Consider the following 27,714-nt stretch of genomic DNA (forward strand, 5'->3'; position numbering starts at 1 on the left):
GAAGAAGAGCTGGCAGGAGGCGAAGAAGACCTGCCTGCGGAGCGGGGGGGACCTGGTCAGCATCCACACCCTCTCCGAGCTGGAGTTCGTCACCAAGCAGATCAAGCAAGGTAAGGGGGAGCCCGCTGTGTCAGCGGCACCCTTCCCATCCGATTTTAGGGTCCACGGAAAGGTCGCTTCTGTGTGATGGGGGCTGCAAAGTTTGAATTAATTGTGGCTGTGAAGGGAGCGGAGACCCCAGGCTGGGAGGTGATGTGTTGCTTGGAGGAGCCCGTGCCCCGGGTGCATCCTCCATCCAGCAAATGTAAAAGCTGTTCCCGGGAGCCTGCAGTGCTGGGGAAGAAAATATGCAGCTGCAGCTGGGAATGGCACTAGTCCCAGTCGGTTAATGTAGAAAAAGGTGGGAAAAAAAGTCCTGCTGGGCTTGCTGGAGGAGGCTGCACCTCTTACTGCTAAATCTGCCCAGGATGTGAGTGTCCCCCGCAGCAGGTCAAGCGAAGGACACCTGCCTATGGCGTCCCAGGTTTCTCTTTCCAGTTCTGGCTTCACCCAGGTGTAATTGGGTTGAAGTTTCCCATGTCGGGATGTGTTGGAGCTGGGATGGTACTTGGGAAGTTTCAGCCCGAGCAATCACGCGGTGGTATGGGGGAGCACCCGTGCCACCATCCTCCAGACCTCGCTTGTGCCACCCCTCATTAGGGTCACCCTCAGCTCAGGTTTTGCTGTTCCCATACGAGTGCAGCCCCTCTGGCCAAATTAAGCACTCCCATGAGCCCACAGCCTGACCCTGCTCCGCAGAGGAAGAGCCTGACAGCGAAACCCACCGCAGGGACATCGGGGGACCCAGACTTCAGCGGGGACCAGGGAGGGGCTGGGGGCTGAAGGGAGTTAATGCTGAGGGAGGCAGGAGCCATAGGAGTGTGGAGGAAGGAGGGGGATGTGCTGGCACCCCCAGGCCGGGACCAGACTGGGATGGGAAGGAATGGTTGAAAACCATTAGCTCACTGGACCTGAGCCTGCGGGTCCAGACTTTTACCATTCTGCTGCTGCCAGCACCTCTCTGAAAACTGCTGGCAAATGTCCCTGTGTTTCCCCCTCTGCAGGTCTGTCCTTGCTGCAGCGGGGCTTTGGCAGGTGCTTTGCAGAGACGCGGTCCCATCACAGGGGCTCATATCAGGGCGGGGGGTTCTGCAAGGTTTCAGCCAGGCAGAGGGAATTTCACCCACTGACCCTCCTGTCTCGGCAGACGTGGAGGAGCTCTGGATTGGCCTAAATGACCTCAAGCTGCAGATGAACTTCGAGTGGTCGGATGGGACGCCCGTGAGGTTCACCTACTGGCACCCCTTCGAGCCCAACAACTTCCGTGACAGCCTGGAAGACTGTGTGACCATCTGGGGACCGGTGAGAGCCCGGGGTGGGCGCTTCATCCTGCACCTCCGCAGAGAGCCCTGCAGCATCCTCATGGCCAGGGAAGGGATACCTCGGGGAGCATCTCCGACTGGGGTTGAACACGTCTCATCCCGGCTGTTGGGAAGGGAGGGATCCAGCACAGCATCCTTGGGGATTTGATGTAGGGAAGGAAAGTCTGTGGACCCAGCGTGGGGGTGGATGGGCTGGGGAATTCGCCGGGCTGTTGGCTAGGCTCAATCCTGCTCTTCTCCACCCTGTGCAGGAAGGGAGGTGGAATGACAGCCCATGCAACCAGACCCTGCCATCCATCTGCAAAAAGCCCGGTCGGGTGAGCCAGGAGAAGGAGGAGGATGACCATGGGTGCCGAAAGGTGAGGGACACCTGGGGCGGGAGGTGGCTCTGGCTGCTCCACGGCTCTGCCTGATGCTTGGGGCTTCGGGGTCATGGGGGACCTCTCCCCAAAACCATTTCAGGGAGCCCTGATAAGCAGCACCCAGAGCTGCAGGTCTGTGCCCAGGGGCTGCCGGCATGACAGAGCATCCCGGGACTGCTGAGCCCCTCACTTCTGTGGTTGCATGAGGCTGTGGGAAGAAACTGGGACAAAGCGCATGTCTCCATCGTCCAAGATCCTCCCCTTGGGCTGGCTTGGTTGCCAGCAGGGATGGCAACCAATTTTTTTTTCCCTTGCCTCTCTCCATGCCAGAACTCGGCAGCAAAGCTGCTCCATGCAGGAGCCCACTGGGACGGAGGCAGCTGCCGGCCCCACAATGGCAGGCTGCGTTCTCTGGGCAGGATACAGGCGTTTGGGGGACACAGCCACCAAACCGCTCACCCGGACCGAGCTCTGAGCTCTGGGCAGGCTTAGTTCTCTGGGCACGATACAGGCGTTTGGGGGACACAGCCACCAAACCGGCGGGTTCTCACCCGGACCGAGCTCTGCCTCAGTTTCCCCAGCTGTCGAGCAGGGCTGAGGCTGCCCTGTTCCCACGCTTTCTGGGAAGTCGCTTTTGTGCCTCTTTGCAAAGTCTTCGAGCAGTGAGCCTGGCATCGCCGCCGCTCTTGAACATCTCCCAGCGTTTCAGAGCAAGCCAGCGCGCGCTCGCGCTTGGACTAGCAAGCAGCCCCTCCGGGCCGGCTCCCAGAGGTGCTGCCGGGCTGCGCAGGCGGCTCCTCCCAGGTCTTTACCCAGTCACAGCAGAGACAAACCCCAGCAGCCGCTTGGCTCTGCATGAGCTCAGGGGGAGCACGGCAGCCGGGCGAGCTGGCACGCTGGGCCAGATTCGGGGGCTGCCAGCCAGAGCCGGAGGAGCCCCGGTGTCGGCAGGTGCTGGGAACAAGGTGCTCGGTGGCAATGTGCCACCGCCACCTGTCCGCTTGTCCCCGCAGCAGTCCTGAGGACTAATAGGGTGTCCCCATGCAGATTGAACTCCCTCCTGCCGCTCCAGCCACAGCCTTACCCTGGCCCTGAGTGCCTAGCAGAGAGATGTACGTGCTGGGAAACAAACTGGGAGTGATAAATGAACTGAGGAAAGACCTTTTCCCATTCTTCCTCCCGCTCCTCATCCTCAATGGGGCCATTTGCCACTCAGATGCAGAGGCTGATGGAGAGGAGGCAGCATCTTGCTTGGAGGATTGGCCCTGGTCCTCTCTGGCCACCGTGCTGGTTTTTCCTGGTGGCTTTGCTGCTTCTTCTCCCTCTTTCCAACCTCCCTTTTTGTTTGGAACAGCCTTAAAGGAAGCAATGGGAGATGGAGGTTTGGGCAATGGGGAAGGCAGAGCCAGACAGGGATGCAGGGGCACGCCGGGATCGGGAGCTGGAGGCAGCGGTTGGGGTTAACAGTCCCATCCTGACCCCTTTTTGGATCACAGGGGCTTGCTGTGGCGCTCGGTGTGTAGGAGAGCACCCGTGTGGTTTTAGTGATGCTGAGGCCCAGGGCTGGTTGGGGATCCCTCTGGGGCCGTCCAGACCCCTCTGGGGACATCAGGGACCTGTGCTGTCCCATGCTGGGCCCCTCTCCTGGCTGCTCAGGGGCGTCCATGCTGTTCCCGGTGGGCCCAGCTGGTGGGTCCATACCTGGGTTTGCTAACTTTGGGGAAAGGCTGCAGGAGCAGGAACTTGGGGAAAAAAAATGGGATTTGGGGTCTCCCAAAGCTGCTCTCCTGCTTCCCTCCCCACCATGCTGATGCTGCAGATGGCACATGTCCCCCACTGTCCTTCCAATGCCTGGGGACCCAGGGGTAAAACCCCGGTGATGCTTCCTATCATGCCAGGAGGGTCCCTGAGCCTGGGGCCACTTGCCTTCCCCGCTGAGTCCCTTCACCCTTCCCACCCCAGCTTGCTCTTCCATCATGTGTGTGTCCTTTCTCGCAGATGAGCCCCCATGTCCCTCCCCACGCCGCCGCTGCCAGCCCTGGGGCCGCCCCGCTCCCTGCTCTGGCAGAAAACAGGCGCTATTGTGTCTCCAGCCCCGGAGAGGCTCCAACATCAACAAGGCGGGGGATTAAAGCAGGCTGCGGTGGGACTCACTCTGGATTCAGCCCTGCAGCATATAGAGGAGGATTGTGTTCCCCTCCCCGCGCCCTGGCCGGGGCTGGACATTGGCAGGGAGAGCCATTTCCCCGGCTTTGAAGCTGCCTGGGTGTTTGTTTTCCTTGCAGCCATGTCCTCTGGGGCCGGGGGCTTGTTAGAGCTCAAAGCTGAGCAGGGTCGAGCTGGGGAGGCCGGGGGCAGGAGACCTCCCAGGAGAAGGCAGAGGTGGTGGCAGGGGATGTGGGACGTTGCTCTCACCCCCGGGGTTCACTCCCATCCTTCTGGCGGGGGCTGGGGTGAGCGGTGGCGGACGTCCCCTGTCACCCATCCCCAGGGCTGGAAGTGGCACAGCCCCTCCTGCTTCTGGCTGGGCGAGGACCGCGTCCCCTACAGCGACGCCCGCAAGATGTGCTCCGACTACGGCTCCACGCTGGTCACCATCACCAACAGGTCAGTGCCGTGCCGGTGGTGGTGGGTTTGCCCCAAAATGAGCCCCCCAAGGAGAGGTGTGGCCCGACAGCTGGGCTTTGCACGCAAGGGCTTGGAGCATCGTGGGCTGCTTGGCATCTCAGCTCGCAGCATCGCCTGCTCTCTCCACCCCTCCAGGTTCGAGCAGGCCTACGTCAGCAGCCTCATCTACGGCTGGGACGGGGAGTATTTTTGGACAGCACTGCAGGATATCAACGAGACGGGTGCTTTCCGCTGGCTGAGTGGTGACGAGGTCATGTACACCCACTGGAACCGCGATCAGCCCGGTAAGGGGGCGGCCGTGGGTGGGATGGGGACGTCCCCTCCATGCAGGGCAGGTGCTGGCTCTGCCGCCTGGCACGGTCCGACCCTAAGGCTGGCATCCTCCCTGCTCCCGTGAGCGCTCCAGGTTACAACAAGGGCGGCTGCGTGGCCCTGGCCACTGGCAGCTCCATGGGGCTATGGGAGGTGAAGAACTGCAGCACCTTCAAGGCCAAGTACATCTGCCGGCAGAACCTGGGCACCCCAGTCAACCCCGAGCTGCCCAGTCCCTACCCCACACCCAGCCTTGCTGCCGCCTGCCCCCCGGGATGGAACTCCGACTCCAAGCTCCGTCACTGCTACAAGGTAAGGGGTGCTAGGGGGGCTTGCCCTGGCTGTTGTGGGGGTGCATGTGCCTCCCCACTGGTGCAGGGGGGGTGAAGGAGCATGTTTTGGTGCTTGCAAAGGGCAGCCTGGACCCCACGAGCCGGGTTTGGGCTGAGTGGTGGCAGCGTGCCCCAGGATGCCACTGCCTGCGGCGTGGGGACGATGCTCTGCTTCTCTCCCAGTGCTGAGTCCCCTCCGCTGCGGGTTCCTCCCTCCCCAGGTGTTCAACTTTGAAAAAGTGCAAGAGAAGAAGACGTGGATTGCGGCGCAGGAGTTTTGCCGGGAGCTGGGGGCCCAGCTGCTCAGCCTGGGCAGCTACGAGGAGGAGCACTTCGTCGCCAACACCCTCAACAAGATTTTTGGGTGAGAGGCTGGCTGCGCCAGTGCATGTCCCGCTGCCCGAGTGTGCTTGGCACGAGCCCACATCCCTCCCCGTGCCCTGGCACACGTGGCTGGGTGGATGGGGCATGGACGTGGCTCTCTGGGCACGCGCTTGTGTGCAGAAGGTGCATCAGTTGGTGTGGCTACACCAAAGAGAGGTTGTGGGCGAAGTGCAGGAAATACGGTGTAATTTGGGGATGGAGCTTGGGTTTAAAACTCCTTCAGCCCTGAGCCGGCGTGCCTGTTTTCTGAGCTCCTGCCTTAGGGTGTTGTGGGGACAGCGGGCTTTGAAAACAAACAAAAAAAGGCCAGATTATAAATATATATTTGTATATAAGTATAAAAACCTGTGGTTTGGAGAGGGGTTGTGTTTCTCACCCTACCCCCTGGCTCCCCGCAGGGAGTCGGAGCCGGAGCTCCACGAGCAGCACTGGTTCTGGATCGGCCTGAACCGGCGGGACCCCACGGGGGACAGGAGCTGGAGGTGGAGCGATGGGCTGGGGGTGAGTCTGGGGGGGGTTCGGCAAGATTACTCCAGTTGGCATTTGGGGTGCAGGGGGGGCAAATCCAGCGCTGGTGGAAATGCCCAACACCGCCCATCTCTCTCGACCCCCAGTTTTTCTACCACAACTTTGACCGCAGTAACTACGATGACGATGACATCCGGACCTGCGCGGTGCTGGACCTGGCCTCCCTGCAGTGGATGCCGATGCAGTGCGAAGCCCAGCTGGACTGGATCTGCAAACTGCCCAAAGGTACTTGGTGAAGAGGCCCCCAAACCTTTCAGCTTTGAATAACCTGGCAGAGGATGGGCTGCGGGATGGTGGAGTGGGTGCAGGGGGACCCTCTGTCACCTCCCTTCCGAAGGTTGCACTTTTAAGGGAGGATGAGTCCTAATTCAGGATTCGGCAGGGCATCTCGCCCTTGGAGCCCGCGGGCGGTTTGCAGGCAAGCATCAGCGGGAGCATCCCAGCCCTGCATCCCACTGACAGCCTCTCCTTGCCCTTTCGCCAGGTGCCGACGTGAAGGAGCCGGAGATCACGACCCAAGGTGCGTTGGCCACGGCTGTGTGTCCGTCCGGTGTAGACCGTCCTCCCCAGGCATCTGCCACTCCGTCGCATGCACGAGCGAGGCGCGGTCCCTGCGGGGCATCCCTGCAGCGTTATCCGGAGGAGAATGGATCCCTCATAGGAGGGAGGGGAGCCCGGGCATCCTGCTGCCCCTCGCTGCACAACGTGGCTGCAGGGGCTACCTGCAGGGACCTGGCAGGATCAGGCCCCTCAGCTGCAGGAGAGGGGCAAAAGCAAAGCAGCCCAATGTGTGGGGGACCGAGGGACAGGGTGGTGGGTGCTGGTGGCTGCGGCAGGGGGGGGCACAGCCCCGGCATGACACTGGTCCCTGCCTGCAGGCAGCAAAGAGTGGGTGAAGTACCAGGAGGTACAAGTTCTTCGAGCACCGCACCAGGCACAGCCACGGCATGACACTGGTCCCTGCCTGCAGGCAGCAAAGAGTGGGTGAAGTACCAGGAGGCCGAGTACAAGTTCTTCGAGCACCACTCGACGTGGGTGCAGGCGCAGCGCATCTGCAGCTGGTTCCAGGCGGAGCTGGCATCGGTGCACGGCGAGGCCGAGCTGCGTTTCCTGGGCCAGAACCTGAAGAAGGTACCAGGGGGATGGGGACCTCCCCGGGCACCGACGGGCTCCACTGCCTCCCCAGGCTGCTCCCTCCCTGGCTTCTTTCACTCTTTGCTGGAGGGACGTTATCTGGGGGCGGCCAGGCTCTGCTGGGGTCAGAATGGGTCTCGTGCGGTGGCAGCAGGTCCCGGTGCCTGGGTGCGGGTTTGGGGCTCAGTAAGGTGATGCTTTTTGCCGCGGTGCAAGCTGCAGGGGGGCTGCCCGGTCCCCATGCCCAGGGTGGCCACGGTTGTCCCCAAGGACACCCGGTCCCTGCAGGGCACTGACATGTCCTCTTTGGGCGTGCAGTTCTCCAGGGGCCAGGAGCAGCACTGGTGGATCGGGCTGCACACCTATGAGAACGACGGGAGGTTCAAGTAAGTTGGAGACCGAGCCACTGCATCCCTGCACATCCCCATGCCACCATCCCCAGCTCTCAGAGCACTGTGGCTTAGCGCCTGCATCTCAGGGGTCTCATCCTGGGGTGCTGGGATGGAGGTTCCTCAGCCAAGAGAGGGCAGTGGTGGGGCATGCTCCCAGTTAGGGCGTGCAACTGGTCCCATTCGCCAAGTCACCGCTCAGCCTCGTGCTCCCGCCGGTGCCTTTCCCAGGTGGTCTGACGGGTCCCTCCTCAACTTCGTCTCCTGGGCACCAGGCAAGCCCCGGCCCATCAACAAGGACAAGAAGTGTGTGTACATGACGGCCAGCAGAGGTGAGGGGCCGGATCTGGCCATGCTAGGGCTCTGGAGCGACTGGAGGCCACTGGCTGAGCAGAGACACCCCTACCCCAGTGTGGCGGGGGGGTCATGCCCAGCCTGTCCCTCCCTGCAGAGGACTGGGGGGACCAGAAGTGCCTGACAGCGCTGCCCTACATCTGCAAGCGGAGCAACGGGACAGCCGTGAAGCCTTCCCTCCCACCGCTGCCCGCTCCCGCGAGCGGGGGCTGTCCCCGTGGCTGGTTTCCCTTCCTCAGCAAGGTATGGAGGGGACGGAGAGGGGACAGCCGTCTCCTTGGGGAGGAACGCGTGCACATGTTTTGGGGGAAATGCTGGGGGCCGCATGCATGGGGATGCGGGAAAGGTGCACCGCAGGGTGCGGGTGCAAGAGAGCATGGGGGGCTGACGGGGTCGAGGGTTGCAAAGGGGAGAAGGATCGTTGGGGCAGAATGGGGCTGCAGAGGGTGGGTGAGTGGGGAGGGTGCAGGGCTTGGGGTGGGGGGGCGGCTGCACCCTCTGGACCATCCCTTGCCCCCACCTGTGCAGTGTTTCAGCTTCAATGGCCACGACAAAGCTGAGATAGTAAAGTGGCCAGAGGCAAAGCAGGCATGCGAGAGGCAGGGTGCCGTCCTGGCCACCATCGCCAGTCCCCTGGAGCAGGGTAGGTCCCCCCCACCCCCACCGGCCCCGCTGGCTTGGGACCTGCTGGGGGTGGTCCTCAGCGCCTTGCCCGTCGCTTGCAGCTTTCATCACATCCATGCTGCCCAACATCTCCTTCGACCTCTGGATCGGCCTCCACGATGCCCAGAGGGAGTTCCAGTGGGTGGAGGGCGAGCCGCTGCGGCACGTGAGCTGGGCGCCTGGCGAGCCCTCGGGCTGCAGCGCCTCCAGCCCCCGCGCCAAGCCGGTGAGCGAGACCGCTCCGTAGCATCCCCCATCCCCTGGGAAGGTCTCAGCCTCGTGTCCCACCATGAAGATGGAAGGTTTTAGTATGCCGGGGTGGTTCTCCGAAGGCAGAGCAGGATCTGGCCCTGTGGGGTGGGGGTCCCTGGATGGGGGTGGGATGACGATGCTAAGGGCAGTGCTGACCTTGCGGCTTGGCTGTGCAGACCAACTGCGTGGTGGTGTGGCACGGCTCGCCCCCCCACTTCACGGGGCGCTGGGACGACCGGAACTGCCTGGAGGAGAAGCACGGCTACATCTGCCAGCGGAGCATAGGTAGTGGGGGACGGGGGGGACAGCCCCAATCTCTGCTCGCTGGGGACCTGTCACCACTGCCCCGGTGCCCCATGCTGTGCCAGGGAGCTTGGAGCGATGGGCTCAGCTTGGGGGGAGCTCAGGACGCTGGGGGAGCTTGGGACATGGGCTTGACCTGGGGGGGCGTCCCTGGTCCCAGCAGTTTCTGGGGCACCCCCGAACCTGTGCACACTAGCCTGGCTCTGTGTGTCCCACAGGGACATGCATCCTGATGGACAGCCCCAAGGTGGGGATGGCACCGGGGTGTCACTGCTCGTCACTCCTGGGGATGTGGCCTCTCTGCCCTCCCTGGTTGCACCAGGATGTCCCCAGGTGCCTGTGCCCAGTGCACAGTGCTGCCAGGGACACCCCAGCTTGGGCGGGGATGGACAAGGGGGTGAGCCTCTGGGATGCAGGAGTGTCCTTCGTGCCCTCTGACTATGTCTCTTTGCTCCCCCAGACCCGTCCCTCAGCCCCGCGCGGACGCCGTACCCCCCCTCGCCCACCGGCACCCTCTTTTACCACAACAGCACTTACCGCATCCTGCAGAAACCCCTCAGGTGGCACGAGGCGCTGCTGCTCTGCGAGACCCTCAACGCCACCCTGGCCACCATCCCTGACCCCTACAGCCAGGCTTTCCTCACCCAGGCTGTCAGCAGCCTCCGGGCTCCGCTCTGGATCGGGTTGGCCAACGATGAGGTGAGGGAAGCAGGCAGGCGCCCGGGGCAGGGGTCCCCCAGGGTGTTGTGGAAGCCCCCCAGCTTCTCCTCCCCTTGGCTCTCCAGGGAGGCCGAAGCTACTCGTGGCTGACGGAGGAGAACCTCTTCTACGCCAACTGGCAGGACGGGGAGCCCCAGCAAGTTGCCGGCTGCTCCTACATGGACGCGGACGGGAGCTGGCGCACGGCTGGCTGCGACACCAAGCTGCAGGGGGGCATCTGCCAGCTCCGAGCAGGTGCTGGCCGGGGGGGGCTCGGTGGGAGGCGGACTGGGAGGGGAGCACCCAAGGGTTGGAGATGGCATCCCACTGGGGACCTTCTGGAGCTCTGTAGAGGCAGGAGGAATAACTTCACAGTAGCCTAACGCATCTAACAAGGAAACACATTTTTAGTCTGTTACCTGAACCTGTCTTTAAAATAGCTCTAGTTAACACAATTATTGTTGCCGTTGAATCTAATGGTGATTAAAACAGAGGTAGCTGGCCTCCACTAGTTACCTATCAGATGCTCTCTGACTTACGTCAAGTGCGGGGCTGGGTGCCCCAACGTGCTGTGGGACCCTGACACCCTGTGCCCCCCCACCCACCCCCAATGCACCGTGTGCTCCCCAGGTGCCCCCCGCACGCACAAGTGGAGCTACAGCGGCAGCTGCCCCAAGTCGCTGGAGGACTCGGTCTGGATCCCCTTCCGGGACCACTGCTACACCTTCCACATGGAGATCACCCTGGGGCAGAAAGACGCCATGAGGAGGTGCCAGAAAGGTACGGGGGGGCTGTGGTGGCCGGAGGGGGGTGACACACCTTTGGAAATGGAAGAGGATGCCTGTGGATACATGAGGGACCCCTGTCCCTGTGCCCATGCCCAGCCTTGGTCAGCCATCATCTCCTCCTTGCTGTTACGTGTTGGGGTTCCCCAGCTCCCATGTGGTTTGTGCATGGTTCTTCAGCTTTGTCCTCTCGGGCACTGCTGCTCCCAAGCTCCATCCTCCAAGCTCTGGGCTCTTCCCTGACACTCCTTCCTCCGCAGTTGGTGGTACAGTGTTGTCCATCCAGGACGAGATGGAAAATGTCTTCGTGTGGGAGCACCTCCAGGCGTACGAGGGCCCGTCCAAGGGTGCCTGGCTGGGCATGACCTTCAACCCCAAAGGTACAAAGGAAGGAACGAGGTTTTATCCCCCTTAGGCAACACCATGAATTCCCACCAGGTCTGTGGTGAGCAGAGGAAGCCCTTGGTGGTGGCACCAGTGTGGGGGGCTCATGCCATGGTGTGACCAGGAGCCCCATTGGCTCAGGCCATGCTGGACGTGCCATGTGTGTCCTCCTCTGGCTTGGTGGGATGGAAGTGATGGCTTTCAAGCCCAGAGCCTCCTCCAAGGTGCTGGAGCCTGCAGGGTTCAGGACCTGCAGCCCCTGGTCCTCCCTGTCGCCCCATCACACCTCCCCATCGCCCCATCACACCTCCCTGTGCTTTCTGAACTGGGGTAAAGACGGGGTGTCCCCTTCAGCCTCTCCAGACCTAATTCTTCCATTTCCCAGGTGGCACCTTGGTTTGGCATGACAACACTGCCGTGAACTACTCCAACTGGGGCCAGCACGACACGGGGCCCAGCATGCTCAGCCAGAACAGCTGCTACTGGATCCAGAGCAGCAACGGCGTGTGGCGCCTGGGCTCCTGCACCAACGTCACCATGGGGGTCATCTGCAAGATCCCTCGAGGTAGGGCCCCCCCGGCTCCCCGAGGTGCCTGGGCTGGCCAGGCAGGGTGCTGCAGGGCAGAGCTCTGTCCCGCTGGCAGCACTGGCTACATGTGTTGGGCAATTCCACTGTAGGGGGGAATAGTAGGGGCTGGTGCTGGGGTCTGCAGGCCCTCACTGGGCTCAGTGGAGCTTGGGTGGGCTGTGCACGTCTCAGTGGCTGGGTCAGCACCTCGGGGCAGGATGAGGCTGATGGGGTGGTGATGGAGCAGAACCAGAGGACCCCCGCAGCTGTGCATCACCCAGCGTCTGCGCGGTGCGGGGCTGGGAGCAGCAGAGGACCGTGGGGCTGGTGGTGCCGGTGCTGGGAAGAGGGGAGGGTGCTGTGGCCGCGCACTCATCTGTCTGTGTTGCCGTTGCAGTGGAGGAGAGCAGCTTTTCCAGGGCAGGTGAGTGGCACTGTTAGCCTGGGCACAGCACTGGGACCAGGAACTGGCACTGGGGGGCCGTGCTGCAGCCCAGGTTTTATCAATAACCAGAGAAATGGTGTTTGTGGGTGGGAAATCCCATTCCCAGGTGGCTTTGGCCCTGGGTTAGGACTCCCCAGCAGCACGAGCCATCCCTCCATGGAGGAGTGTGTCTGGCCAGCCCCTTGCTGGGCTCTCCTGCCCTTGCCCATGCTGCCTGGCCGGGCTGGGGGATGGATACTGCATCTGGTGGTGGGATCCCAAAGATCCATCCCAGGCAACTGTCAGATGTTCACACACATCAGGAGCAACCTAGAGAGGCTGCCCAGCCCTGGGAGCTCTGCCACGGGCAGGATGCCCCCAAAACACCAAAGCAGACTCCAGTCCTGTCCCGCTCTGACCCATCCTGCCCGAGAGCCCCTGTCCGGCTGGACACCCACCAGCCAAAGCCCCTCTTGTGGGATGAGACAGCGGGAGACGGCAGGCCGCATTTCATCGGCCTTTTCCCCTCCTTGTAGCTCTGCCAGAGAACACAACGGCCATCACGGTGGTGGTGCTGTCGACGCTGGCACTGTGCACCATGCTGGGCATCGCCGTCTACCTGTACAGGCGTCGGCGGAGCGCGGAGCGGGGTGCCTTCGAGAGCGCCCGGTACAGCCGCACCACCTCCAACCCCAGCGAATCTGCCGAGAAGAACATCCTGGTGTCGGACATGGAGATGAACGAGCAGCAAGACTAACGGCAGGGGGGACGCTGGGGACGGGGACCTGGGGAGGGGGGAGGATGGAGAGCATCACACACGCTATCCCCACGGCGCACGGGGCAGGGGCGGCAGTGGGACCGTTGCAGCAGGGCAGGGAGAGGGGCTGGGGTCGGGGTCCGGCCAGGTGGGCTAGAGGAGGGAGCTGGGGTCCCTCCTGCCCCGTGGGTCGCTGCCGCCACTTCCAGGCTCGTCCCCAGCTTCCAGGAGTTTGCCTGCAGCAGCCGTGGAGGCAGTTTCAGGGCTAAAATGTTTTGAGGAAAGTTGTCCCCCCAGTTCAAGAGCTTTCTGGTGGCGTGAACAGGCTCTGAGACACCTTCCCCTTGGGAGAAGGCAAGTGCGGGCATTCAGGGCCCTGTGACGGGCTTGTTCCCCCCACAGCAGCTGAGCTGGTGTCCGAGAAGACATCCTCCTGGGCAAGAGGTCTCTAAAGCCGATCTACCTCCCCTCCGCGCGCAGTGCGAGGGCCCTGCCAGCCCCCCAGCCCCGCCGCCGTGCCGCTCATCTCCCCCTCCTCGGCCTCATCCCCCACCTCTGGCAGAAAGCAGCGGAGATGCCGTCGCAGCAATCCGAGCATGGACCCCCCTGGCATCAGTGATGGGACCCCCTCTCCTCCCTGGCATATCCCTAGGGCTGCATCCAGTCCTGGCGAGGCTGCTTCTGCTCCTCCCAGGCTGGCAGCCAGAGCCCGCCCTGCTTTCTGTTACTTTGGTGTGTGTCCCCCCCAAATAACTGCACGTGATAGCACCGGAGCAAACTGCTGGCCAGGCCCCTCCCCGGCGGGAGCATCCTCGGCACCCCAGGCTCCGCTGGAGGAGCTGGGTGCCGCGGCACAAGGCACTGCCGGAGACCCGGGGCCACCCTTCGTCCCTTGCCGGGCAGGGACAGTGTGGGGCTGGGGTCACTTGCCGCTGGTTGCCTTGCTCAGGCCAGAAGGACGAGCGTCAGGGCTGCAGGGTGGGGAGCGATTTGGAAGCTTTGGTGGTTACCTTGAAAGTTTGGTGGTTGGTTGGTTTTTTTTTTTTTTAAGGAAACGATAGCTTTTTTTGCTATACTGTATTGAGTGCGTGCTGAATATATACGTTCTTTCACACAGCTGGCTGGGGTGTTTGTGGTTGCCTGTTTTATGTGTAGGGTGTAGCGGAGGAGGAGGAGGAGGAAGGCAGTGCGGGGCTAAGCCCCTGCCTGGCTTTAGAGCTGTGCAGGAAGGAGCAGGGGTGCCCCGGGGCTGAGCCGTCCTCCTCCATGAGCTGCCTGCAGCAGCATCCCCGGTGCCGGGGTCGGGACAGAGGATGCCTGCAGACAGCGAGAGACATTCCGACCCCGAGGGGGGTTCCCTGCTGGGAATGGGACCCAAAGAACCCCTTAGACCTCTGAAGTGGGGCGGCACAGCCCCTACCAGAGACATTGCATTTAGCCCTCTGCCTCCGAGGCTTGAGTTGGGTTTTTTTTTTGTCGTGACGACAACGGGAACTAGCTAATTTTTGTTACTCTCCTTTTTGACACCTGTGTGAATTTTAAAATCTGTTGATTTCACTTAAGCTGGACATTAAGTGTTTAAGAAACTGTTGGGGGTGGGATGGGGGAACAATGGATCGTTGGGGTTTTGTTTACTTTTTGGCAATGTCCAAAAGCCGCCATGACGTTTCAGGGCGAGCGAGAATCTGGAGCACACAGAGCTGCCCCGGCTCCGTTTCTCTCTCTTGGCTTTCTTTGCATTTATTTTCTGAGGTCCTTTCTGGTTTGGAGCTGTTGATTTTGTCCACGGGCCCATGGCTTCCTGACGTGGGTGCTGGATCCTGAAAAGCCGAGCGTGAATTCCTCCTCATCCCCAGCGGGCGTTGATGTACCAAGCAGGAAGCTTGGAGTGCGCTGGCATCCCTGCTGCAGGGATGGTTGGAATAGCAGGAGGGATGCTGAGCTGGAAGCTGTACTGCTGGTGGGGATGGAGGTCCTGGATTAACTCCTCCTAGATGAGCAGAGCTGTTAGGAAGTCCTAAAAAAATAAAGGTTGAGGTTAGGATTGGTGGGAAGGAGTGGGCGAAGAGTGGTGCTGAGGTCGAGGGGTGCAGCCGGGCAGGGTTGGGGCTCGTTTGGAGAAGTGCATGAGACCCCAGGCAAGGTGGGCGCAGGGAAGGACGGGGGGTACGGCTGGGATGGTGGTGAGTTATCGGCGCCGGAGGAAAGCCCGTGCCGTGGAGAGGCATGGAGTGCTGGGGGTTAGGAAGGAGGTCCCGTAGCCATGCGGGAGGGTTCGTGCCTGGCTTTCACACAGCCCTACCTGGGAACACCTTGTTTAAGAAAGTTTCTTTTTTTTTTTTTTTTTTCCCTCCTTGATTAATTTGTTCTCTTTTCTTCTTCTCCTTTGCTTTCAAGAGAATAAATCTGTACAGTCTAGGGGAAATTTTGTATGAGCAGTGTTTTGTCAGCTGTCAGCAGTGATCAGGATTACGGGGAAAACGCATATATGGTTAAGTGGTATCTCCTATCACCATTAGAATAATTTGAAAAATTGCTAGTTTTGCATTTTTTTTACTCTCTGTGGTTTGTAAGATCCTTTTAGAAGCTTGGAAATAAAATTTCCTTCCCCACCTATTTTCTTCCTTTTTTTTTTTTTTCCTTTTATTTGGGAAAAACAAAACTTGTCCTTCCCTGTGTCCCTAACAAGTAGCGAACATAAAGCTGAAATTACCCCTACCTGTCTCTAGCAGAGGAGGCTCAAAGGCTGCCCAGGTGAGGGGGGGGGGGTGTATTAATTCCCGGCGTTGCTTGGTTGCGTGTCCCGTGGGTATGGTGGCTCTCCTCTGCTGGTGGTTGTTCAGAAGAGTCGGCTGGAGAGAGAAGATGAAGGAGAATGGGCAACGTTTACTTGCGGATGACTCCTGAGTTCAAGGAAGATGTCAGATTGAGCAGGGACCTTGGAAAACCACTGAAACTTCTGCTTCTCACCAAGGGTTGGGAGATGGGGCTGTAATCCAGCTGAACCTGCTCCATCCCATAGCTCGTACCGGAGCAGTGAACAGCAGATGCGACCATCGTAGCACCGAACACCCTGGCCAGGCTGCGGCGTTCCTAGGCACTGCCGGTGGAGGAAGACTGTGGGGGCGAGCTGCACCAAAGCCGTTGCACAAGGGCACTTTTCCTGAAGCAGCGAGGTCGGCAGCGTCCTGCTGGCCCAGAGCATGGGCATCGCGTCGGGGGCAGCCACCGGCAGCGTTTCCGCACACGAGGCTTCCCCCTGCTCGCACCGCGTTCGCTCAGGGTGCTGTTTTCTCGCCTCCCTCTGCTTCAGGGCTTCCCCCCATCCCTTCGGTAGTCTGGGGCTACCCGCACCCACCGCTCCCTTCCCTGGGGGATAGGCCCAGCACCCTCCCCGCCCCCCCCCGCGCTGATGTGGTTGGGAGAGATGAGATCTCAACGAGGTTTCCCTCAGGTTTGCCGGGGCCATTTGGTTTTGCCTTTCATTTGGTGAAGAGCACAGCACAGGCGCTTGGAGCAGAAGCTCTCAGGATGCCTTTGAAGGAACAGATGATTTTTCTCTTCTTTTGTTTTTCACCCGAGAGGTGAGAGGAGCTGGCCGGGGGGCAGCGAGGGCTGCTCCGTTTAATTGCAAACAGCAGTGGAAATAATGCTGAGCGACACCGCACTGCAGCGGGGGAAAGGACACTCGAGTCATCCTCGTTCTGGAGCTTAGACGCTTTCAGGGTGACCTGACCTGAATTCAGGTATGCGCTTTCTCTTCAAAGGAAGCCCAGTGAAACTTGCACTGCAGATTTTAAATAGTGAAGCGCAGAATGCACTTTTTTTTCTTTTTTAATTTAAAATAAACACAGCCTTTGGAGAAAATAGTAGTTTGTAGTAACCAAAGGCCCTTTCTCACGGAGATGAAGAGTCTCCACCTTTTATCTGCTCTTCTAAACTTGAATTGAGCACACCCATTTTAAGGGAGTCATTAGAAAATTCCATGAGGTCTGGTTCAGGCTGGGTTCATCTGGAGAAGGATGCGAAATAGCCTCATTATTTTAATCCCCTTTAATTTCCCTACTGACTACTTAGGTATCAGAGGGAAGGCAACACCTCCGAGGCTGGCAACTAGGACACTCTAAAATTAGCCATTGGCAGGTGTGCTTCTCGCCAGCCCCTGGGCTGCGGACTAGTGGTAAGGGTTTGGAAGAGGAACGTCGGTTTTATTTTCGGAAGGAATTTATAGCATGTTTAAGAAGTGCAGCACACCACACCTAGACTCCAAGGTGGGCTTCATCTGATAAATCCGAGTCAACCTGGGCTGCTGGCATAGCCTTAGGCACTCACTGGGCACTAGTAGGTCTAAACTAGGTCAGATGAATGGTGACCTAAAGTGCCCTTTTCTCCTGAATAAAAAAAGAAGGCTGGGGCAGCTAGCACACATTGCACCTGGTGTTAGGTGAGCAGAATCCTGCCCCAAGAGGCTAATTCCTTCGATTTTGCCTGCACTGATAGGTAAAAGCAGACCTAAGCTGCTTAGGACTTGCTCATCATCTGTGTTGAATACTTTTAGCCCTGCACTGAGATGGTTCCAGTATCCAGAGTGTGTGGGAAGTGCCCAAATATATTTGGGAGCCTTACGGTACGCGCAGTGCAGAAGCAGTTATGCCATGCTTGGCTCTTCTAAAGACACGCCGGCTGTTCTGACTACAAGCTATAGCAAACAGTGTGCACAGAAAGGGTGAGGAGTCCGCTGGGCTGAGCCTCCTCTTTACCACTCAGATCCGACACGGCGGTGTTTGCGGGGGTGAGAATTCAGTGTTAAATGTTCAGGAAAAAGAAAACGCTCAGTGGCTGTAGCGTATCAAAGATGGGGGCTCCTCAGAGCTGCAGAACGCATACGATGTGCATGGACTGTGACCAGTGGACACTGCCTTTTTGAAGCAAATTGCGGTTGGCAGCTGTTTTCGTTTCACCCCATGGTAAAAACCGCTACTCTGAAAAGAACCAGTTTGTGCAAAATGAGTAACCACAAGATCTTTGTTTCCTCATTCCCAGAATCCAGGCATAAGTCTGACTCAGAAGTTATTAATCTTTGCTGGATAAAGAAGGAATGCAGTGTTCTGTGAATACAGTGTCTGCTTAGTAAGTAATTTTGTTCAGGAATAATCAGAAATATGCTAGGTACTCTTCGCTTGGGATGGTTATCGGTCATATTACCATGTTACTTCATGTTTAATAATTACCTTCTAATTCATGCAGTTAGTACACAGTTTGTAAGGACCAACTTGAAGACTAGTGAGCACAGCCACGCATGCGGATCAGGTTTCCAGTGACGGACAATAACCAGCACAGTGTTAGCAAGCAGCACAGGGGATATTAAGTGCCTTAAAACCTGCAAAATTATACCCTCTCATCACAGACAGTAAAAGAGTTATAGTTTATTAAGTAATATATTTCAAGTTTATGTGGAATTGAGAAGTTAGGAAATGTGTTAATCAGACAAGAATTCAGAAGGTTCATGTACAAATCTGAGCATAGCTTCAAAGAATTTATACAGCAAATTTGTACCAATCAATCCAATTTTTTGCTGAGATACAAATACTCCAGGCTTCTTGCTGTACGGTACAGTGAAGCCTTCAGGCTTCTTCCTATCTTCGCTTCCAAACAACAGCAGCATTTTCTAGTTGCTTTGCATGGATTCAACTCAGTGTCTTTGCATGTCAGCATTCAAGTAAATATCTGAGCAACTGGTTTTCTTCTGCCTGCATTCTCCCCTCTAAAACAAAGGAAAAAACCCTCTTTGTTGAGGCCATGCTAGTTGTTAAAGAAAGAGAACATTAAATACAAGAACTTTGCTGAAAGTTCATCCCACTCAAGCTGAAGGCAATGCACTCGATGGTTTGTTGTCACGTGCATTCAATCAACAGATGTAAAAGTGTGCTTTGGACCTTTTGGCTGTAAACTGTGTACAGGATCACGTCACTTCATAAGCTCAAGCTCTAATCAGAAGAAACCTCAGAAGCAAAGAATGTCAGTATTACATGTGACTCAAAACACACAGTAAAGGAACCACAGGCATCTCCATAGCTTGTGATTTTAAAGGTTAAAGGAGGTCAGTTAAAAACCCAACTTACTAGCCAACTGGTTCCAATTAGGTGAGGCAGTTTTAGGACATAATCAATAGAAATGTCATGTTGACTTCACTACTAGTTACCTTGACCTATGGTCTTTTAAAGTAATTAGCAGTCAGTGTTTGGGCTTTTAAAGACATCAGTAGGACTACAAAAAGGACTGTGTGACATAAACACATTTGTTTTGGCTTTAATTAAAGTAGGAGAAAAGTAGGGGTATAAAAAACGATGAAGAGGGTACTTGATATAAAGGCTTCTTGGTGGGATTCCAACGTCATGAGAGTTTTATCTGTTTTTCTCGGAGTCAGGATCTGCAAATGAAGAAAGAAGGGTGTTTTGGCATACCTTTCTTCATCAACAAGAAAAATACTAACTGAACTTAACAAGATGCAATGTCATTGCTTTCTCTTAAGCTTGGAAGTAAAGAACGATCACTGAATAATTATTTTGATTGCGAATTATCTGCACTACTAGCCTGCTGTTCTCCTCTCAGAGGCACCTGTGCAATCCCTTCTGAACTCAGTTTTGCTGCCGATCTGAGGATACAACAGCTTCCCCAACATTCAAAAGATACTTATTACTTGACATAGCCTTCCGATTTATGCAGTTTGAATTACTGTGGGAAAGTACGGTAATGCGGAAAGTATGGTCTCCTCGTTGCACATAAACATCTTCTAAACGCTGTGGAAAACACTTGAGTGCCCAGTGCCTCAGCATCTTTTTTCCTAAAATGGGAATTTTGTAATTCTTACAGTACTGTTGTTAAGTTTTAATATGTGGAAGACCTTTTCAAGTCACTGGTTGCAAATCATGCAAAAACTGCAAAGTTCTGCTTTCTTAGAGTACCTTGGTTATTATTTACAATACAGCTGAAAATGCAGTTTTCTTTTCGATGGGTTTGTCAAATCTATAGCATTTGAATTGTTATTTAACTCTTAAATATTATATAAGAAGTAAAATTAGTCTGTTCAATAAGATAACTAGCAGATGTATTTCTTCTGGGGAGTGAACTGCTGGCATAGTGGCCATATGGGGGATAATGTAAAACGTAGAAAGCACGCAGGAAAGTCTCTTTAGAAGCGACACTATCACTAATTCATTAAAATGTCTGATTCAAAACATGATTTTATATTGTAAGGAGCGTGTCAGCGTAAGCAAGTAAATTGCTATTTCTCAGTGCTTGCGACTGTTCAGCTCTGAGCACTGGCTCTCAGGGCAATGGAGGGCGACATGCTAGTAGTGCAAAAGGCAAATCCTGCTGTGGAGGAAGAATTTCTCACTGCTGGAGCTAACAGGCCGGAAAGAGCCTGGGAAAACCTCAGCTGTATTTAGCCAAGCAGTTACTAGGTGTCACTGTAGCCCCAGCTGACAGAACTGAAAGAGCCCTCCTTTGGCAAACACCCATGGACGTGGAAGCAGGTCCAACAAAGAAACGAAACTCGCTCCAGCTGAAAGAGGTTTGCTATGAGAATGTTAGCTGCGTTATAAACACAAGATTTGAAGTTCTCCTCTAGAATGAAATAACTCCTTTGGCATTTAGCATTGTTCCCAGGCATTACATGTCTTTTAAATTCTGTTTATATGTGGTATTTTTCCCGTAACTAGTGTGTTGGAGTTCAGAGAAACCTTTCTTCAGCAGCAGCATCATGATTTCATACCTCATCATCAGCTCCTCGGTAAACGGATCTGCAAGACAACAAATAGCTGTCATTCAGTGGTAAAATATCTATTTAAAATATGCATTCTCATTTTTCTGTTCGCTAATCCTGGATAATGAATTGTAAGAGGACCTAGAAGGTAAAGGAAAAGTGGCTGGCTTGGCCAAAGAAGGGAATTCACATCTCTGGAGAATATTAACATGCTAAGGTTAATAAACTATTTACCAGAGAAATTTTCCTTACCCTTTTATTTTCATTTTATTTCTACCTTTGAGAGAAACACAAGTCCTTCCTATTGCCTGAGGGACAAGAGTCTCTGTTCTGTAATGCAATTCAGCAAGCATTTACATCAGAAACGGGGAGTTAATCTCTTCTTAGCCAATAATCATTGTCTACACAACTTATCTAAATATGAAGTTTACTTTGTTCAAATACCCATTACAAAATCAGAGTTGAGACAAAGAAAAATATCTTTGTAATGGAAAACGGAGAAAATATCTCTGTAATGGATAGTTTAACTTTGAGGTCAAAGTCAAGGTTGTGGCTAGAAACGTTGGAGGCAACAGTTTTACAATTACAAGGCAAAGATGGAATATAAACTGAGTTACTCTCAGATATGGGAATTGAAAGATCCCTAACATACCAGGTGATAGCAAATAAGTATAAATAAGTTCAAATAAGTATCTTAACTACCTTTTTAAGTTGTTATTCTCACCAATTCATTTTAAAACCCCATTGTTCACAGAAGATATTCCAGGGATATTGCTATAAACTTAGAAGCACTGTAGGACTGAAGACGACTTTCCTTATCATGACTAATGGTCATGTTTAGGAGAAAGCTGCGAGGCGATACGGAGTTTGAAAGGGCCGGAAAAGGGGGCACAGACTGAAATTTTTTGTTGAAGAACAAAGACTGTTTCAGGCTGCTGAAGACATATTTTTTTAATCAGTAGTACTAGCACCTCTTTAAAATTCCTGGCTGGAATGTTTCACTAAGGTAAGAAAAATTAAAATTGGGGATTTTTTTTTTTTTCCAGTGGGTTAGTAGGAGTCCCAACTTCCTTCTGATATCCTTCTGAGCTCAGCAGGGGTGGCCACCTAAAAATCCAATGGCTTAATACGGTTCTAGATCTTGAACCCTGAAAGAGCAGAAACAAACGCAGGAAGCTTTCTCAGAGGATGAGGCTTCACTTGCTTGTTTGTTCAGACACTGAACCTAGTGTGGAAAACAGCTTCGGGCTCCTCCTCAATATTTGATGTAGACATGCTCTTTGACATCATAGGGACCAGCTGCGTGAGTAAGCCCTCAATTTTCTAACCCACAGAATCCAAGATTATTTTGCAAGTAAAAGCAAAGCATTTTCTTACAGTTTGTGATTACATCTTAAAAAATAATCCAGTTCGTTGCCCTGTTTTACATATGTCAATGTCTTGCTGTTGGTGTTTCTCTTTTAAAACTGGATGGGTATGTAGAATTTCCTGAGCAGCTCAAAGGAAAGAAAACACAGTGACTTTGTTAAAACAAAACTAGATGAAAACAAAAGCCTTATTAAATGAATAAAGTCTTTAACAAGATGCCAGCCTTTTTTAGATGTTCCAGAAAAAGCTCATAAATGCTGGTAAAGGCAATTTAACATCTTATTGAATCAAATAATCAGGGGGAATGCTAGCACACCAAATGTGTAACAAATCGAGTTTTACTGCAATAGACTTTTAAAGAATCACAGGACTAAAGCCCAACAGCTAGAACTTGTACACTGTGGGGTTTTTCTTTTTTCTTTTCATTGCTCATTGTTTTTGTGGGGAACTTCAATTAAATATCTTTACTGTACACTTGATATCATGTAAATTTTCCTAATTTCTGAAACTTGCATTTCCGGAATTTTTTCCTCCCACTTTTTGATGTTTTATGTGTCTCTTTTATATCTAAGTCCCTCTTGCCAATTCATGAGATCTTGCATATTTAATGAGAACCATTAAACAAGAATTTTGTAAAAGTGAGTTTTAAGCTCCAAAGCTTACTGCCATTTTCCCCTGCTTTAGGCTGTCTTGAGCACTAGGAGAAAGGCAACCAAGATTAATAAAGCTTTCCCATTTTAACACCGATTAGACATACGATTCAATATAGCTAGAAAAAGCAAAGAGAATGCTTTTTAAAAATCTGAAAGCATGGAAATGCTTAAAAACAGGACAAGTGAGGAAATTACTTTAATACTTAAGATACAGTAAAGCTTTGGATTACTTTCATTATCAAAATGACTTGTAAACAGACATGACTGGTTTGCCATTAAATTTTACTCAATTCATCTATATTTTACTGTATTTTTTAAAAGACTTGTTTCATTTAAATAGCTAGTCCTAAGACAAGAAAATCTAAGGTTGCAACTAGTTATTATGATTTCTGATCTTTTTTTAAATTGTTGGCTTCTAAAATAAAATTTATACATGGGGAAAAACTACCAGACCCTCAGAGATTTATATGGATTTAATCATGATTTTGTGCTAGTAACACTCAAACTTTCAGAAGTACGACTGAATTCAAACCTAGGAGTAATGCATTCTTCTGAGATACGTGTGGGAGAGTTTGGCATCCGGACTTGGTATTTTTCATTTCCAAGTCCAATCCAAATGGAGACTTTGAAAGAGGGGAGATGCAAGAACATGGCATCTTGCTGATGCAACTTGTGTGGTCGTTTCAGCTAAAGGTCTTTTGCCTCTTCATTGCAGGGTGGCACCTAGAGTATGGGAAAGCCTCTGTTGTCCCTTTGAACTTAAGAGTGACAATGGGGGGGTGACAGGATTTTTTTTCAAAGCCCAAAGGTCTCATATAGCCAGAGGCTCATGCCTTTCACTTGCTGTTCCCCATCCGAACCGTATTAACGCGGACCTGCGTGGGAGGGAAGGTTAAACAATGAAAGCAGCCCAACAGCAGAAGAGCACTGATGGTAAATGTTTGAAAAAATAGGATCAAACACTCATTAATTGTCTATCAGTGACGCAGCACGTTCTATGTCTGTGCCACCTTTGGGGGACTGCTCATTTATTTTTCCTGCTATGATCTATTTACATCAAGTGGGCTGACTCAGCTATCAAAACGCACGCATACTTCAAAAATGAATGTACGTGATTCTGTAGCAAAATATTTGAATGACTAACTAATGAATGATTGTGAAAACCTTCAGTGAACTACTCCCGTGGGTCTCTGTTTTAATTCAGTATTCTCTCTGAAGTGTTTGTTTGAAAGTAGTTTCTCTATCATGTTTGCCTCTTGCTGATAGACTTCTTTAAGAGAGTTTTTAACAAGGCCATCTGTAACCTCTGACTGCTGCAGCATTGTATCATTTGACACTAAAGCTGTCACTTCAATTCCTGAAGGTTTTAGGAAAATGATGGCAAATAAAAATTTTCAGCATTTTGTACCATTTATCCTGCTTGCAGTAAATGTCCCACATCAGATGAGCTTGGCTTATATTACAGGAGAGGGAGTTAGACTAATTTAGAGCACATTTGACCATGTAATGCTGGGCCATTAACAGACAATTGAGGTTGCTCAGAAACCAGACTCATTCTAGCTGTAATTCTGTCTCGCTACAGCACCACGCCAGAGACCTACCCACAAGAGCAGATTCCATACCTAATTCTTTCACTTGTTACATGATTTGGTATCTTGCACCCAAACTCAAATTTTCAGAAGCTGAAAATTTTGCCTATGGGTTTGCCAGTGATTTTAGGTGACTCTCTTTGATTCACTTTTACAGTAACCAGCATGAACCACTATGGCTGAGATCTGTGCACTCTACCTCACGTCTGCAACATAGGTATTTATATATAACCTAGTCATGCCTTTAAAAAGACAAGGGTCTCTACAGCGAGGCTTGTGTGACCAATTTAAGTCATCTTTCCCAAGGTAAGATGAACCATATCTAGAATAGAACAGAATATTTCTATATCTCAGACTTGCCTTTTTCTCTACGCAGATTGTAACAAAATTGTGGCCAACTGATGTCAACTTTGTACCGGGGATGTCTAAAATGACCAGAGATTAATCTCCCTTCTTTTGCCCGATTTTTGGACGTGCTGAATTCTTCACTGACTTCAGCTGGCACTGTGGCTGCATTCAGCTTTCTGAATGGCAAATGGAAAGTTTTTAAAAATTATTTATTATAATAGATAGTCAAAATGAGAGGTAGCTTGTGGAAATGCCAAGTCCTGACGCACCACAGACAAGTGGTTTATGTGCTACATCCGAAAGTATTATTTTACTTTTTGTTTTCTCATCTGCACTGATGATTTGTCAGGAGAAAACTGTTGTTTAGTTCTTTGGTTTGTTTTTTTTTGAGTTGTTTTGTCTTGTCTTGTCTTGTTTTTAATGATGTTCAGCCATAACTAAGCCAGAAATACCCACTAATTGTAAGGGTAAACATATCATAACAACAATAATAGAAGAAAAAGAATTCTTCTTATCACTATGTCAGTATTATTTTAGACTGGACATTTCAAAATGGCAAGACTAGAAAGGAATCACAAGAATCCAGCATCTCATAGCCTGGGTTCTAATTAAAATCCCTCCCAACCTCCAGACGGTCAGGACTGAAAATCACTATTCCTGCAGTTTCAAGATGACTGATGAAAGACTTCAGACAAACCACAAGCAGCCACTGGATCAGCTGATGTGACCTTTTTTAGATCAGCTCAACTACAATCATAATGCTCCAGTGAAAAGATGTTCTATGAATTTAAAAACATCAAAAATGTCATTCCAGAGAGCTTTGCAAGGGACAGAACACAGTCCCAGTTTCATGTAGAGTTTGCCTGACAATTAACTGGAAGGTTTCATCTGCAGCTTTGCAATTCATAACAAGCTAAGACAAGGGAAATATGTTTTAATTTGACATGTCCACAGTGCTGACTCACTGACTTGGTCACAAATGACAGCACCACAAATGTATTCTAACTCTTCTGGTCTGCATGCCTGAAATGAGTGGACAAATGAAGTATCTCTCAAGATGATGGAAATAGTATTTACCTACAGCCGGGAAAACCTTTCATGTGGGTTGAGATGCTTACCGTAAGGAGGAGTGCTGGCAAAAAGGCCTCATCAAAACCCTCATCTTCACCCCTAGTTCAATTAAGATTCCCTAATGCATCGCTGCCAAAACTGTTGAAAGGAGTTGGTGACTAGTTAACATCAACCAGAGAAGCTGGTGGGATATGTCTGTAGTCATTTAAATTAGCACTATCAAAAAAAGTCATTATAGTTCTCATTCCTCAGTCATTCCAGGTGCCTTTTCCAGGCATATAATACTACACAATCCCAAAAGTTACTCAGGATCTCTTCTGGAAAAATTTTTAATGCTATGACTGGTGAGCAGGGTGAGCACAGGTGACTTTTGTTAAGCTGCCAAAACCACTGTGAAGGTCATTTAAATAGTTGGAAGACAAGAAGGAATTTAACTACCTTGCATGAGGATGTTGAGAAGGATAGAAGGATCAGGTGTGATTACAATCTACACCTGTAAGGAAGCTGCACAACAGAAGTCTACTGGCTGGTTTTTGAACAGGAAGGTCTGCTTGGAAATACTTTGCTGGTTCTGTGTGGATTGAAGAGCTCGACAACAAAAGAGAAATGGTAAACTGCTCAGAAGGAAGCAGTGAGGATGGGCCATAACTACAAGGTAACTGGAAGTTACTTTCACGACTTTTCTTACCCTTTTTCTGGCGACCAGGATGTAGCTTAGTCTCATGAGTTCTGCAAATCCCTGTTCGTAAAGGTGATGCAGTCCAAGACAGAGACCTGAATCTATTAGTTCCTGCTGTACCTAAAAAATAAATTTGTATTTTCACTCTTGGTGACTACCTTGTGCTAAACTACAGACAGATGCTAGAACTGACTATGGTTTTAGGCGATGTTGTAGTAGTGATAACTTGTTTAGTGGCTGGGATAGGCTGTATAGTTATCTACTCCTGTGTTTAATTGATCTTTCTTATATAATGTGACTAAAAAGCAGGTGCCCCATGGTTACATGCTAAGCATGTGAATGACAGGAGTGCAGTGCAGCCTGGCTGGCGTGAGTGGCAGCTGGCACGCTCCAGCACGTGGTTGGAAAGGCATGACCAAAATGAAGGCACCGCTGTGGCGAGGCATACGAGTGACAGTTAGTTATGGATGCATATGTATGTTCCTGTCACGACTCAGCACGTAGCACATGATTTTGCATTTTATTTCTAGTACTGTAATGGGACTGGACCCTCAAGAAAGGCTAGGATGGAGGAGGGTGACCAGAACAATTTACTTAACGTGTTGCTGTTCCTGCCCACATCTGCGAGGCCTTCAGAAGGAAGGAAGCTGCACGTGAGCCACATTCAGCTAAAAAGGCTGGGGGCTGAGTATCTCTGATTTACTGAATGCAGTTCACTTATTAACTCTGGATTGTTTTCACAATTAATGTTGTATGTGATAATCTTTCTTACTAGCAATGCTCACAGCTGTTGGCCTACTGTGAGGATTCAGCATCCTCACAGGGGAGGGAGGATGCTGGGGGAGCTCTCTTAGATTTTGAGACCTGGCCTGCAAAAATGCACAGTTGCCAGTTTCGCTGAGACAATATCCTGTTAAAAAGGAAAGAATGAAGGTTTTGAGCATAAGTAACTAAAAGATCGACATTTAGTCTGGCCTCAGGTATAAAATGGAGCATAGGATGCAACACTGTATGTGTACAATACCTGTCCAGAATGGAACTTGGCAAGAGAAATGGGTCTGTTCTAGTGAATATTTAGTAAAGATTGGTATAGCTCATCAGGAAGAAAACAAATGTGAAGTACTGATTTGACATGAGCAATGGCAAATACCAAGCAGCAATTAAAAGGAAAAAAAGATGGTGCAATTAAAACTACAGATGTACTATCCGGAACTGCTGCGTGTGTGGTTTTTGGGAGGAGGTGGTTGCTTTCTTTTTTAATCTAGACCAACTACAATATAGATAATAATCATTAATATGAAAAACAAGGAGTGAATTTTCTGCATTCCTAGATGGAAGGTCTCTAAGGAAAATCCTGGCACTGTGGGGAACCAGGTGCAGAACTAGATGGCATCACGCTTTCCTAAACCGGATCATGAAACAGGGATGAACTGCCTCTAAAAGCGTCAATTCTCAGTGAGACACAGCAAGAGATCTTGACCACCTGTAGGTACTGAAGACTTCATGGCACTTGTAACTGTCATAAAATAAAATGCAGCATCCTGGCTGCATTCCACTGG

General features: G+C 52.4%; 1 protein-coding gene across 1 annotated transcript in view; it reads left to right on the forward strand.

Annotated features, from left to right (window-relative positions):
- Positions 1-12,679, forward strand: part of MRC2 (mannose receptor C type 2) — a 19,951-nt gene extending 7,272 nt beyond the window's left edge. The window contains exons 8-30 of the mRNA XM_009287941.1: positions 1,247-1,401; positions 1,673-1,780; positions 4,275-4,390; positions 4,547-4,695; positions 4,818-5,035; positions 5,277-5,419; positions 5,838-5,940; positions 6,054-6,192; positions 6,452-6,487; positions 6,938-7,098; positions 7,420-7,487; positions 7,722-7,822; positions 7,942-8,087; positions 8,373-8,487; positions 8,570-8,733; positions 8,936-9,044; positions 9,523-9,761; positions 9,848-10,016; positions 10,392-10,541; positions 10,807-10,926; positions 11,316-11,495; positions 11,896-11,922; positions 12,459-12,679. Of these exons, the coding sequence (XP_009286216.1) occupies positions 1,247-1,401; positions 1,673-1,780; positions 4,275-4,390; positions 4,547-4,695; positions 4,818-5,035; positions 5,277-5,419; positions 5,838-5,940; positions 6,054-6,192; positions 6,452-6,487; positions 6,938-7,098; positions 7,420-7,487; positions 7,722-7,822; positions 7,942-8,087; positions 8,373-8,487; positions 8,570-8,733; positions 8,936-9,044; positions 9,523-9,761; positions 9,848-10,016; positions 10,392-10,541; positions 10,807-10,926; positions 11,316-11,495; positions 11,896-11,922; positions 12,459-12,679 (3,137 nt within the window). The remainder of the gene's footprint in view (positions 1-1,246; positions 1,402-1,672; positions 1,781-4,274; positions 4,391-4,546; positions 4,696-4,817; positions 5,036-5,276; positions 5,420-5,837; positions 5,941-6,053; positions 6,193-6,451; positions 6,488-6,937; positions 7,099-7,419; positions 7,488-7,721; positions 7,823-7,941; positions 8,088-8,372; positions 8,488-8,569; positions 8,734-8,935; positions 9,045-9,522; positions 9,762-9,847; positions 10,017-10,391; positions 10,542-10,806; positions 10,927-11,315; positions 11,496-11,895; positions 11,923-12,458) is intronic.
- Positions 12,680-27,714: the final 15,035 nt, after the last annotated feature.

The sequence above is a fragment of the Aptenodytes forsteri genome, unplaced genomic scaffold, assembly GCF_000699145.1.
Source record: "Aptenodytes forsteri isolate BGI_AS27 unplaced genomic scaffold, ASM69914v1 Scaffold249, whole genome shotgun sequence".
Lineage (NCBI taxonomy): Eukaryota > Metazoa > Chordata > Aves > Sphenisciformes > Spheniscidae > Aptenodytes > Aptenodytes forsteri.